Here is a 12,818-nt window from a genome sequence, read left to right as displayed (position 1 = left end):
CAATTGACAGCCCCATGTCAATTGCTCTCGTAGCTACTTGTTGGCATGGCGTCGTGCCCAGCCACTAGGACTTTGAGAGCCGCATCACGCACGCAAGCAATGGTGGATTTGCCGCAGCTGTACGACCGCTCCCTCCTCTAAATGCAGATTTAAACAACTGCAGGAATGAGTCTACGCCTGGGGTTTCTTCGATAGGCTGCAAGTCACCCTCCTTGGAAGCTTACTAGTTGCTCTCCATTGTCCGTCGAAAATATTGACCAAGAAACTCTGTTTCTCTGTAATCTTCAAGTAACCAGGCTCCAAATTTCCAGCCCGGAACGCCGGAATTATACGTTGCGACTCACAAAGACCGGTAGATAAGATGTGAATGCCCAGATTTGGCTTCGGAACTTTGGAAGAATCCCGTGGAAGTGTGTCCTCCGCCCAGGCACACGCGATGAGACCCATTATCTGATTCGATATGATTGAGTGTTTCCTCGGACTCTCCAGGGTTCAAATGAAGTTAGGGACTAGTAGTTGGGGAGAGACACTCTCCTTCTATCCTCACCATCCCATTATGTAACCTACACGCACTTGGAATCTCAACACGGCCCTCAGAACACTCGATGATAATACTTTCAATTTTCGGTCTACTTACTGTGAGGACCTTTATCACAGATGAACATCCAATGAACCAAACTCCAAGCCCTGAATAGTTCTCAGATAAGTAACTTGAGGTCTACTGAGGAGCAAGGCCCTTCACGCGTTACAAAGACAGGACGTTGCGTTATCATGAATTAGCGGCGAAATTTACTCCAACGGTTTGGAGCTTGGGGACAAGACGCAAGTGAAAGGCCGAGTGTGTATGAAATTTTACGCAGTCGCTGATTATTCAGGAGAAGTTGTTACCGGTTTCTCTTGAAGTAATGGATGCGTGACTACATGTACCTACCTCTTGGGAAAAGGGTGTTGCGCTCAGGGTTTCACATTGGGAAGAAAATGTTGGCAACTTGTGGATTACTTTACGACACCGGAATTACCATTCACTGGTAGATCGAAAGCTTCAACGAACCGGATAGAGGTAATCTTTCCGCCTTGCTACCTTCACCTATTTCGTCGGTATTTACCCCATATGCCGTTCCCTCGACTCTCTTTGAGAGGAATAGCCACCGGGATCAAGTGATCAAGAACAAGAGACTCTAATCGAGGTGCTTCCAGCTTATTACGAGGAATGGCCCAAAATTGAAACGGCATTTCTTGAACGAAAAGTGGTATCATGGACTGTTAATATTCAGGCAATTTCACAACCTGGAGTACTCACTAGGCTTAATTAAAGATCGAATAACGAAGTAAAGGACCCATTATAGGCTTTAGCTAGCAGTCTCTCCTCTGCTGAAAGAAAGACCGTGGTATCGTATATGGGTGCCTCAAACTTACAAGCAAAACAATAGCATTACCGCAGGCGAAAGCGGTGGCAAGTGCCAAGACAGGACGCATTGTGGTGTTGAGATATCGACATCAGATGAAAAGCCCTTGACGGTATCGATTGTCCCGTTAGTGTCGATTCGTCTCATCGCACAATAGCAATGAATTGGAAATTCTTATTCAGGTTCCATTTGTGGTCACCGGGCAACAGTTGGTAGGTACCCACTCCCTTCAGTTCCACTCAAGACAGACAGAGTACAGACGAACTATTCAAGATCAGAAAAGGCGGACCAGGAAGGTTGACAATAGGATACTTCTGTTGTTCACGATCTCAATGCGAACGAGGATCCACTTGTCAATCGCATAAGATCTTTCATTTCAAATCTTTGACTCGTCTCGAAGACTCAACTTTACAACTTTTTCAACAAATTGCAGACTGCAACAAACTTCAACTTTCATCACAACAACACCATCCACCTTGACAATTGTACATTGACAAAGAGTCAACCTTTCACCCAACAAGTAAGTCGCCTATCTTTCGCGAGATCGAAAACTCGATTCTAATCAGTACCAGACTCGTATCATTGACATCCAACCAAAACTTCACCATGAGCGACAACGACCGTGTGATCGGCAACCCCGTCCAAAAGGCGATGGACGCGGTTGTGGAAGCCTGGGAGTCGGCACTCCACAAGATTCGGGAGTGCAAGCAGGAGTACCAAGCCCAGTTGGAGGAGCTTGCTGGTCTGGGGGGCATGCCCACGCCGGCTCAGGCTCTCGGCGTTTTGACGAGCTTCTACGAGAGGGTTAAGGGCCTCAGGAACACGCTCAACCAGCCTGCGCCGCAAGAAGCTCTTTCTCAAGTCGAGGTTGCCCCAGCCAATGCGGCTTGGATGGCTGCTGTCCAAGCTGCCGTCACACCCGCACCCAGAAAGAGACTGAGGGAGCTTGTCATGCCCGAAACCCAAGTCGCCGCTCCCTTCGTCCCTGTCAACGCCGAGAGCTCTGAGCAGCAGGATACCACTGCTGAGTTCGAGGCCGAGTCACCCTCTGCTTTTTGTGATTCGCAGGGAGAGGATGTCAACAACAGGAAGGATAAGGGCAAAGAAAAGGCCGTCGACACTTCCACGACTACAACCACAACCCCGACCAAATTGAGCGGCAACAGCAAGTCCGGCCCGGGGTCCATCGTCTCCAAGAAGGACATCAAGGGAAAAGGCAGAGCCAAGTCCAACTCTCCTTCACCTGAGCCTTTCTCTGCCAAAACCCTTCAGAGAATCACCAACACAGTCAGGAAGACTAACAGGCTTCCCCTTATCAAGCCTGTGTCCATGCTCAAGTATGCCCGTGGTCCTGCTGCTGCTGCTGCTTCATCTGTTCCTGGTCCCAGCCGCCCCGAGCAGCGCGCCGCCACGCCCGAGCCTGAGCCAGAGTCGGACTCTGAGGATGAGTCCGTGTACTTGTCCGTGTTGCAGTTTCAGGGCAGCTCCTCTTCCCCTCCTGATGCTGCTTCCACTCCTGGTCCGTCTTCGACTTCCGCTGCTGTCGCTGCTGCAAGTGTTTCTGGGGGTCCTACCTCGAACGACACAGAGGAACAGCCCATTGTTGGAACCGACGAGGCGATAAGCAATGCCGAAGTTGTCGACTTCGACCCTACCACTGCCGTAACCGAAGAGAGCGACAGCGCTAGCGCCAGTGGATCTGGATTTAACAGTGTCACCTCCAATGACATCCCGGAGACGCATGACATTGCGGACATCGAGAAGACGGGAGAAAACCACAACAAGGACTCAAAGGGCAAGGAAAAGGCCAGCGACACTTCCAGCAAGACAACCATCACTGCCAGCGGATCTGGAAGGATCCCCTCCAAGAAAGATCTGAAGGGAAAGGGCAAGGCCCTCGCCCGCTCTCCCTCTCCAGTTGCTTCTTCCGTGACAAGCAACAGTTACAAAGTCACAAAGAGCAAGAAGGACAACAAGGAGAACAAGCCATTCTCCAGGCGTAGTCCACCTGTCACAGGTTCAACCGAGCCTGCATTGAACAGCAAGTTCAATAACAACATCAACAACAACATGCGCGAAGAGATCATAGTCAAACTGGACAAAGGAAAGGGAAAGGCAATTGACACACCCACTCACATCCCTACTCCAAGCACCACAGAGGACGTCAACAACAAAGACGAAGTCATTGTCACCACTACCGCTTCTTCCATCACAGCGGAAAGTAGCAACAACAACAACAAACCCAGCGCCAGCAACAGCGCCAGCACATCCACCTCCGGCCGCGGCACCATCCCCACCCAAAAAGACCTGAAGAAGGGCAAAGCCAAAGCAACCACCACTTCTCCCTCCAGATCCGCATCTCCCGGCCCTTCATCTCCCAAACCCAAACTTAAACCCACCACCAACAGCACCGACAAAGCCACCATCACCAAAGTAACCAAACAACCTGCCGCCACCCGTGAGCGCCAAACAATCAAGCGCTCCCTCGCCAAAAAGGGCCACCACTGGGCCTTCAAGCTCGAATCCCACTTTGCTCGATCAGCCGAGGACGTTGCCATCAACCAAGACAAGTATTTCATTCTCTGCTGTCCAGCGCCCAATTGTCCCTCGCCCAACTTTGGGGGTAAACATCCTTTTAAAGAGGGAAGAGCAGTCGCGCACTTTGCTGCTGGTGATGCTGCTGCCACTGATACTGGTGGTGCTTCTGGTGGTGCTGCTGGAGGGGACACTAGAAATACTTGTTTGATGGAGATCGATGGTGAGGAAAACGAGGAGAAAGATGAAGATGGAGACGTACAAATGACGGAAGCAGAAATCTTTGAGCGGTTTGGAGCCGAGATCGTGCAGGAACAAAAGCGGTGGCCTGTCGATGAGAAGTGGGCGTTGAAGAATAATCGCGAGTTGTGTATGAAGGTTGGGCAGGAAGGAGACGAGAGGGAGGGGATGTTGAGGGAGTTGTGAACTGAATGTGTTGTGAAGGATCTTTGAGGTTTAGCGGTTGTTGAGGATGGATCGTTGACGTCTCGAGAGAGAGAAAAGAGGCGTATACCTACCTTAGGGCTCATGTTCAATTTACTTGTGTGCCAGATGGATGGTATGAGATAGGGTGTTTGGTTCGGAGTTCGGAGGAGATCATTGTTTGCTGATATTAGAGGGAATCAAAAGAGCCGTACTCACTTGCTCGTCATACAAGAGACAGAGTGGATGGTTATATGGCTCTGAGGGTGATGTACGCGCCAGTTGCGCTACCACTCATAGACATATAGGACAGGTAGTGGTTCAAAGTTCAAGACACATACATGACAATAATGCAAAAAAAAGTGCAAGAAGTGCTTATTGTTGAGACATGTCGTAGCCGCTATATAGCCTTCACATTTCACGCAAAAGTGGAAAGAGTCCTGGAGAATTCACGCTCCTTCATGAAGAAAACCCATTAGATATCGAGCACACCAGCCTGGGTCTTGCCTTCCTTTGCAACCGGCGATACATGCCTCACCTCACCCTGTGCGCTTGCCGCACGACTTGGTTTTCCTCCTTAGTCCCCTCAATCCAAACAATCTATCCTTCCGACTCATGTAGATGCAACTGGCTGTGAGCCAGGATGTGAACTTCATCCTTTGGCTCATTCAATACCCATTCATTATCGTAATGCTCGTCCATAAGTTCCACCACGACACTCATCATCGTCACCATCATCATCGTAATCCTCTGGCTGAGTCTGAAACTTCTCACCTTGGCTTGAAATCGAAATCGACAATCCACGTCACCGTCTCCAGCAACAAAGCTTTGAGATCAGTCATACGAAACAAAGAAAACATTCGAAGCAGCCACGATGCTCACCCCTGGCAACACACCACTTCCCTGGCAACCTGTGACCCCGTCATAACTCTCGTAGAACTTGGTCTCAAGGTATCACATCAAACACAGCATCGCAAGTTTCATTTCGTATCCTGGAACGCCACATCTGTCTGCAAATCCGTCACTGTTTCGTCAAATCGTAAATCTGAAATTTCTTTACATCCCCAAACAAGCAGCACTCTCAACAACTCAATCGTCCGCTCTTTCATGCCCGACCGAGGTCACACCCGCCGCCTCCCATGTCGACAATGGCATCACGCACCCCGGGGGGCTGCCTTGCCTGTCCTGCGCCTGCTGCACATGCGGTGGTTCCCCCCTCTCATCCAAAACTTCCTCGCGAGCACCACCACTCTTACTCTGGCTTCCGGCCCCATACGATACGCGCCATGACGTAGCCATGAATGTTGGGATCATTCCACTCCTTCTTACAATGGGCGCAGAAGGCTTTGGTCTCTTCTGGCTTCCAGCCTAGCAGACTGTGGCAGACATAATTGAGATATCCTTCAAGATCCATATCAAGCGTCATCTTCCACCAAAGTCCGCGTTCTGCAGCGTCCTTATCCGGATGCCAAACGCCAATCGGGACCATCATATCCTTGAAGTCGATATCGACAAAGCCAGCCGCTTCCATCCCCTTCCTCTGCAAATCTTCTTCATAAATATCAAACGTTCTTCCGAATTTCTTGCCGCCCTGAGCCCAAATGTTGCCCCATTGGTCTAAGGCGGTGCCTGGCTTTATAGACCCATCGTCGCTTACGAAATGGCAGGAACAAACGAAGCTCTCGACATAGCCGCCTGGCTTGCAGGTCCGATAAGCCTGGCGGAAGAGGGCGTACCAGTCTTCAACGACACCAATTAACATGCGTATATTGATAAAATCGAAGGTATTGTCGGCCCAGGTCCATTCCTGGTTGCAATCCTCAAGTTCGAACTGGACGTTGGGAGGTACCCACGAAGGCTGGATGGGGGTGATGTCCGTACCAATAACCTCCACGTGGGGGAATTCATCGGCAAAATCGCTGGATGGAAGAGATATGGTGTTAGTTGAAAATTACCAGAGATCAACGGGGGACCTAGCATTCCGGTAACAGTTGCGGGGAAACTTACATTGCCCACAAGCCTGTGCCCGTTCCAATATCGACTACCTTCTGAACCTTCTTCGTGTTAAGAGGGGACAGGAAAAGCTTTCCGCCGTAGCACACTGTGAAGCAATGGTGGCTTTTTCAGGCCGTTAGTGTCTGCACTATGATTGTAATTCATATAGTCTCGCCAAACTCGGGATTCTGGATCATGAACGCCCGCACATACGCAATATCCATGGATTCCAGGTGACGCTCGTCGTTGGGCTCCCAGCCCTCGGCATTACCGATATCGCCATGGTAAGTTCTGCCATGGTGGGTACGGTATTGGAGAATGGTGCTGCTCAAGGAAGCGGTGCTGGAGAGAACCGATCCAATCGTAGAAGCCGTATCATCGTCTGCATGTTCCTCGGGGAGCTGCCAAAAAGATGGAAGACTTGGTTAGCTGAGTTCCCTGTGACATGAACCCTCGAGTTGGTTCAACTTACCGGTTGATCAGCCCAATGCGATGCAGGGAGAATACCAACCGCAGCTGCTGCCTCGGCGCTAAGCAATGGCGCGGGGGCAGTGGCCGGTGTTGGAGATGCTGCCTTGGGACTCTGGCTGCTGCTAGAATCCATGAGGGCGGCTTTGAGGACAAGGAAGGCAAGCGCGGATAAGGATATTGAGGGAAAGAATCGGCGGAAGTTGGGGCAATGAAGATGGTCCAAGTTGTCTTGTGGGCATTAGGGCGCTTTAAAGACCTAGGTGAGGAGGAGCATCGTGTTGGAACAACGCTGCACACAGTCTTTTTCGTCCGATTCACTGTGGTGTGCGCAGGAGTACGCTGTGATGCACCGTGATAGACCAATGGATCCTCGCCGGCTGCAGTTTGCAGGACCGAATCCCCAAATAGCTCCTTCTCGCTATACCGCTTTTATCTTCCCCGAATCCCGTCTCTGGAGAGTCGTAATATCGCTGGATTGCCTTCGGGTTTTGTTCTGACTACCAAGAACTCTTGCACGATAAGGATGCCCGTGTCGTTCAATGTTGCAAGATGTTTGGCTACACTCGGGGACTGCGAGCCCCAGTCGGGCACGGTAACCGTGAGTGACGGGCAGTCCAATGGGAATCCACCCTGCTTGACGCCTGCAGCAAACTCGGGTTTGCTACCCCTACAGCACTAGTGTAGAACAACAGACGGAGAAGACTGCAGTTACATCCGGATTCAGCAGTGGCCCAGCTCGGACTGAGAGGATATGGAATGAGACACGTCGCATCCAGCTTCATCCTCCACAATCGCCTTGACCAGTTCGGATGTGTTGCCGGCATCCTCTTGACTGAACTATGGGCCGGCAGCGTGTGCAGTCTGGACCAGCCGACCAGGGAAGTCGAGCCATTACCCCGCAGTCACAGAGAGAATCCCGACTCCCCCGACTGACAAACCAGGGTCGAAGCTGATAAAGCTCCCAGGATTGTTTGGATCGACCCGGATAAAGCGACTGTGCTCGATTCCATATGGCCTGTGTGGGTCCATACAAGTTGAGAGCCAAGCTCAGCCAAGACCCAAAGCTTGGCACCTGTCGCGCCAACTTTCGCGACCGCAAGTAACCACCAAGGTTACTACCAAAGTCACTACTAAGGTTACCACCATATGTCATTGTCTTGACAACGACAACAAGAGCTCAAAACCACCTTTTTCTAAAGCGTTGAACTTTCATTTACACGATGGGGCCTCTCACCGGCCCCCTACACCCCCGGAACTAACCCTAACGCCTAACCCTAACACCTAATCCTAACCACTAACCCTAACCACTAATCTAGGTTGCCGGAGGTGACATGTGCCTTGGCCCACACAGGCTGTTTGGAATCGCGCACAGTCGCTTTATCCGGGTCGGTTTGGATTGGTCGGAGACGTGTTTGCAGCTCGGCAAAGCGCCAAATCAAGTCGGGTGTGGACTGGCCGAGTGGTGTCATTTGGAGATCGCAGGCTTGTCCAGTTTCGAAAAGACCGATAACCGTAACCCGATGGTCTATGGCTGGAAGGTCAGTCCTATTAGCAAGCAAGAGTTAGCAAATGGAACAAAAATGCAATTGGTGACAGGGCCTACTTCTTACCGAAATCCAAGCAATAGGTGTGTACGTCGTGCCGACACTCAGGAGAAACCGTGTCCAAGGAGACGGGTTTTGGGTATAAATATTCAGTACTCTTCTAGTGTGAAGAGGAGCCAGTGATGACCAGGAACGACAAGCTGAGCTGATGGGCGAGTGAGGCGATGGCGAGAACCACTCTCTGTGAAACCATGAAGAACGATGTGAACCAAGAAGTAACTGATTGTGGGTTCAAGAAGAGGAAAGGAGATACCCCGAAGGTGACTGCAATGAATCTAGCATTTGCAACAGCGGTGGGTGACGACTGTCCACCACACGAGGGAACGATGTGAACTTTTATGGTGGAGAGGGCGGGGTACGGAACGGCCCGAACTTGGTCTGCCCTACCTCCCGTCCGTCTCGGCCTCCACCTCCGCATATACAGCCATCCGATAAAGAATCCAACACTTCTAATCAGAAAAAGGGAGAGAAACGCTGGATTCTCCTGAGAATTCCAGAGATGTGTGTCCCAAGTTTGTAGCGCGCTGGTCCATTTTGCTAAAGGAGATTGGAGCAAGACATCCGCCCAGAGGATGAACCTATCTTACAGCATTTCCCTTTCTCCCTACGGCTTCCGACCATACACCACACGCAGCCAGACATAGCTGTGAATATTGGGATCATTCCACTCTTTCCTAACATGGGCACAATATGCCGCAGTCTCCTCTGTAGTCCAACCCAGCAGAGCGTTACAAAGGTAGTTGAGGTATCCTGTAAGTACGGGTTAGTACAGGCAATCCATCGGAAATTTGTAAGGGGCCAACAGAGGACGAAAAAGTATTGGAACTTACCCTCCAGGTCTGATTCGAGTGACATCTTCCACCAAAGGCCAATTTCAGCCAACTTTTTATCCTCTGGCCAGGCGCCCAAGGGAATCTTGATATCCTTGACTGCAATATCAACAAACCCCGCCTCCTCCATGGCCTTCTTCTGAAGATCATCCTCCAAGACCCTGAAGGTTCTTCCCAGTTTTTTACCGCCCTCCCAAAAAATACTATGCCACTGCTCCAAGGCGCTCCCCTTCTTAACTGACCCATCATCACTGCGAAAGAAGGCACTGGAAACCATACTCTCGACATATCCACCTGACCTAGCACAACGGAAAGCATTGCGGAAAATATCGGACCAATTGGATACAACTCCAAGCAACATACGAAGATGGACGAAATCGAAGGAGTCCTCGTTCCAAGTCCATTCTCGGTTGCAATCATCCAACTCGAACTTAACGTTAGGAGGGACCCAAGAAGGTTGGATAGGAGAGACGTCGGTTCCGATCACTTCGGCGTTCGGGAATTCATCGGCAAAGTCACTGCATTCCAGCAATGAACTGTTAGTCGATGGGAGGCGTCAAGACAGCATACATGACTTACATTGCCCAAAGACCGGTACCCGTTCCAACGTCAAGCACCTTGTGGATCTTATTCTTTTCGAGCGGCGAGAGGAAAAGTTTGTCCCCAAGGGAAAGCATGAAAGTGTGGTGAAAGATGTCCAGGGAATCAACATGACGCTGATCATTAGGCTCCCATGATTCCGCATTACCAATCTCGCCATGGTAGGTTCTCCCGTGGACGGTCCGGTACTCAAAAATAGTCGAAGTGAGGGAGGCTGTTGTGGAGGCAATGGATCCAATAGTCGAGGCACCGTCGTCGTCTACTTGCTCAATCTAGACAGAAGAAGATCGAATCAGTTGATACTCATCGAGTAAAGTGGCAGGCGGAGACGTAAATATTACCGGCTGCTCTGTCCAGTGGGCGCCTGGGAGGATACCAGCTTCCCTAATTTCCTCGGCACTGAGCGCCACGATCGCAGGTGGTGCCGGGCTCGGTTCAGGAGAAGCTGCTTTACCCCCGTGACTCGCGGGGCTCCTGGGGCTCTCGGGGCCCTTGGGGCTCTTGGGACTTTGGGAGCTCGACATTTTTGCGACTGTGCGTGGGAATTGAAATGAAGAGAAAACGCAGGAATTTGACTATGGTCTTGACAAGCGACGAGTCTGCCGAAGGGTGAGCTTTTTAAACACTCACAGAATGCGGGAGGGGTATCGCACGGCGAGGACAAACCCGTACAATTTCCCGGCAATGTCCACTGTGAAGAATGCAGAGGAATCCTCGGGGGTGAAACCGAGTCGGGCACGGTAACCGCTCATTGAATGGACATCGCCAATGGGAGCCAACGGTGTCCGACGCCGGCATGGACTATAGGGTCCGTCCCCTTGTAGCAGCGCATGCTACGGTGACATGTCCAGTTGGTAGTGCTTCTCTGGCGGGATTCTTTTGGCGGGGTTCGTTTTCACTGGCTTAGCTGGGAACACCTGAGAATGATGCTGGCCGCGTACACGGTGTCGACAGAGCGGTTGCGACGTTACCCCGCAATGGCCGAGGTATGGACTATTGGGTGACATTTTACCCTTGTAAAATGCGATGGGTCAAACTTGAACGTGGACTTGCGGTATGCGTTCGGGAGCGTGCCGGCAGTGCGGGCGAGCAGAATCCTAACCCGGCCATGTGTTGTCATGGACATGGCAAGCTGTCCACTGCATCGGGGGATCTCAAGCCCGGGAATATTGGTCCTGTCTGTCTCCGTTAGCAATGATCATTTGAATAGGGGAGATAAACTGACAAACACCACAAGTTCATGAACCAACAGCCGCGGCTTTGTCGAAGCAGTACTGGGTGCAGTTGAATGCTGACCTCGCCCTTACCAGTCGTCCGACTGAATTTCAAACTCTACGCGCGATAGAGATTGGCCAGAGAATTCCATCAGAAATGAGGGCCTGATGAGTGTTCCTGAAGACGCCCACAACTTTGAAAAAGTACATCCCATCAGTTGGTGTTGTGGTGTAAATGGGGGAGTGATCTGCAGGAATGGACAACATGCTGGTGCCTGGGAGATGAGGAAAGAAAACGTCTCCACGGGTTGACGCGGGCCGGTAGGTATCGCGGGCTCGCGCGGGGTGCCTGCCCCGACCACATCGATTACATCATACATCCATGCACGCTCTTGGAAGAAAAAAGCAAACGACGCCGACAGCAAGGAAAGAAATCGAAGGTAAGGAGGGTACGATCAGGATCAACAGAAATTTGACCGTTAATCAAATATCGCCTTCGTCGCTCGAACAACAAAATGGAGACCCAACTGGTCCACCGTCTCGAGCTCGACCCCAGCAAGCGGATCCCTCTCCTCAAAGCCCAGCTAGAACACCATCACCACCACGAGCCCGAACCCGTCCTCCCCGTCGCCAACGTCAAGACCCATCCGACCAAGGCCTCGACTGGTCCAGAGAACGGGAGCGTCTACTTCATCGGAAACGCTACCACGGTGATCGAATGGCACGGCATCCGCATCCTCACTGACCCGAACTTCCTGCACGCCGGCGACCACGTCCACCTGGGCCCGGGTGTCACGGCGGAACGTCTCAAGAACCCAGCCGTCGACATCGACGCCTTGCCCCCGCTCGACTGCATCCTCTTGTCCCATTACCACGAAGACCACTTTGACAAGTTGGTGGAGGAAAGCCTGAACAGGGACTTCCCCATCATCTCCACTCCGCACGCGAAGCAGGCATTGGCGGGCAAGGAGGACCCCTTCAAGGCCGTTTACGACTTGGACTTTTTCCAGTCCATCCTCCTTCCCGTGGTCAACTACAAGGGCGACACGGGAGGGAAGAAGCCGGTGATCAAGGTGGCGGGCATGCCGGGGAAGCATGTCCCTCCCGGTCCACTGGCAGCTGTAAACGAATTGCTGGGAGCTGTCCCACCGACCAATGGCTGGTTGATCGAGATGAACTACTCTGCTAATGGATCAGAGGATGGAGGCGAGACGGGGTATCGCATCTACATTTCGGGCGACACGCTGTTTGTGGATGAACTGAAGGAGATTCCGCAGCGGTTGAAGGACGAAAAGATTGATCTGATGCTGGTTCACTTGGGTGGTACCACGATTCCGGGACCAAAGTTGCCGCTCCTTATGGTGACTATGGATGGGGAGCAGGGAGTCAAGCTGATGCAGCTGATGGATCCGGATGTGACGATACCAGTGCATTTTGATGATTACAATGTGTTCTTGTCGGGATTGGATGACTTTAAGGAGGCAGTTGCACAGGCGGGACTAGGTGAAAAGGTCGTGTACCTGGACAGAGGTGATCAGTATCGGTTTAATACGCGTGAAGTTTGACCCTTCTTGTTCCTTCAGCAGACCAATCAATCACAGGATTTACAGCGTCCATATGCTTTGCTCTGTTCCAGATGCTCTCAAAACATGAAAGCCATTGGAGGTTGGTCAGGTGGGCGGCTTTATGTTGAATCACGGATCATATTAGAATCTCCACAGTACATCGATTTTCCTTGCT

The 12,818-nt window shown here is 51.5% G+C and overlaps 5 protein-coding genes across 5 annotated transcripts; 2 read left to right on the top strand and 3 right to left on the bottom strand.

Annotated features, from left to right (window-relative positions):
• Positions 1-2,012: 2,012 nt before the first annotated feature.
• Positions 2,013-4,367, top strand: NCU04911 (hypothetical protein; the record flags this gene model as incomplete). The annotated part of the gene is made up of 1 exon (XM_954266.1): positions 2,013-4,367. One exon carries the CDS (start codon positions 2,013-2,015, stop codon positions 4,365-4,367), a length of 2,355 nt encoding a protein of 784 aa, XP_959359.1.
• A 911-nt stretch (positions 4,368-5,278) lies between these two features.
• Positions 5,279-7,328, bottom strand: NCU04910 (hypothetical protein). The gene is made up of 4 exons (XM_954265.3): positions 6,832-7,328; positions 6,573-6,760; positions 6,372-6,482; positions 5,279-6,283 (listed from the first exon to the last, which is right to left on the bottom strand). The coding sequence occupies exons 1-4, from the start codon at positions 6,961-6,963 to the stop codon at positions 5,617-5,619; spliced, it is 1,098 nt and encodes a 365-aa protein (XP_959358.1). The 5' UTR covers positions 6,964-7,328; the 3' UTR covers positions 5,279-5,616.
• A 1,568-nt stretch (positions 7,329-8,896) lies between these two features.
• On the bottom strand, positions 8,897-10,671 carry NCU04909 (hypothetical protein). The gene is made up of 4 exons (XM_954264.3): positions 10,206-10,671; positions 9,844-10,136; positions 9,265-9,782; positions 8,897-9,184 (listed from the first exon to the last, which is right to left on the bottom strand). The coding sequence occupies exons 1-4, from the start codon at positions 10,386-10,388 to the stop codon at positions 9,039-9,041; spliced, it is 1,140 nt and encodes a 379-aa protein (XP_959357.3). The 5' UTR covers positions 10,389-10,671; the 3' UTR covers positions 8,897-9,038.
• Positions 10,672-10,831: 160 nt separating this feature from the next.
• NCU11293 (hypothetical protein) lies at positions 10,832-11,308 on the bottom strand (the record flags this gene model as incomplete). The annotated part of the gene is made up of 2 exons (XM_001728217.2): positions 11,172-11,308; positions 10,832-11,039 (listed from the first exon to the last, which is right to left on the bottom strand). Exons 1-2 carry the CDS (start codon positions 11,291-11,293, stop codon positions 10,832-10,834), a joined length of 330 nt encoding a protein of 109 aa, XP_001728269.2. The 5' UTR covers positions 11,294-11,308.
• Positions 11,309-11,465: 157 nt separating this feature from the next.
• On the top strand, positions 11,466-12,695 carry NCU04908 (hypothetical protein). The gene has a single exon (XM_954263.3). The coding sequence runs from the start codon at positions 11,594-11,596 to the stop codon at positions 12,641-12,643; it is 1,050 nt and encodes a 349-aa protein (XP_959356.2). The 5' UTR covers positions 11,466-11,593; the 3' UTR covers positions 12,644-12,695.
• Positions 12,696-12,818: the final 123 nt, after the last annotated feature.

Source organism: Neurospora crassa, linkage group IV (assembly GCF_000182925.2).
Source record: "Neurospora crassa OR74A linkage group IV, whole genome shotgun sequence".
In the NCBI taxonomy this organism is placed as follows: Eukaryota; Fungi; Ascomycota; class Sordariomycetes; order Sordariales; family Sordariaceae; genus Neurospora; species Neurospora crassa.
The sequence above is the reverse complement of the archived record's forward strand: the minus strand, read 5'-3'. Positions and strand labels throughout refer to the sequence as shown.

What these genes read in the sequence shown, in the direction of transcription:
- NCU04910 (XM_954265.3), bottom strand. Translation starts at nt 6,963, where the DNA reads ATGGATTCTAGCAGCAGCCAGAGTCCCAAGGCAGCATCTCCAACACCG. An exon ending in CGCATTGGGCTGATCAACCG is followed by an intron (nt 6,761 to 6,831) that starts GTAAGTTGAACC and finishes TCTTTTTGGCAG; the next exon opens with CTCCCCGAGGAACATGCAGA. An exon ending in GGCACAGGCTTGTGGGCAAT is followed by an intron (nt 6,284 to 6,371) that starts GTAAGTTTCCCC and finishes TCTTCCATCCAG; the next exon opens with CGATTTTGCCGATGAATTCC.
- NCU04909 (XM_954264.3), bottom strand. Translation starts at nt 10,388, where the DNA reads ATGTCGAGCTCCCAAAGTCCCAAGAGCCCCAAGGGCCCCGAGAGCCCC. An exon ending in GGTACCGGTCTTTGGGCAAT is followed by an intron (nt 9,783 to 9,843) that starts GTAAGTCATGTA and finishes GCTGGAATGCAG; the next exon opens with TGACTTTGCCGATGAATTCC. An exon ending in ACTCGAATCAGACCTGGAGG is followed by an intron (nt 9,185 to 9,264) that starts GTAAGTTCCAAT and finishes CCGTACTTACAG; the next exon opens with GATACCTCAACTACCTTTGT.
- NCU04908 (XM_954263.3), top strand. Translation starts at nt 11,594, where the DNA reads ATGGAGACCCAACTGGTCCACCGTCTCGAGCTCGACCCCAGCAAGCGG.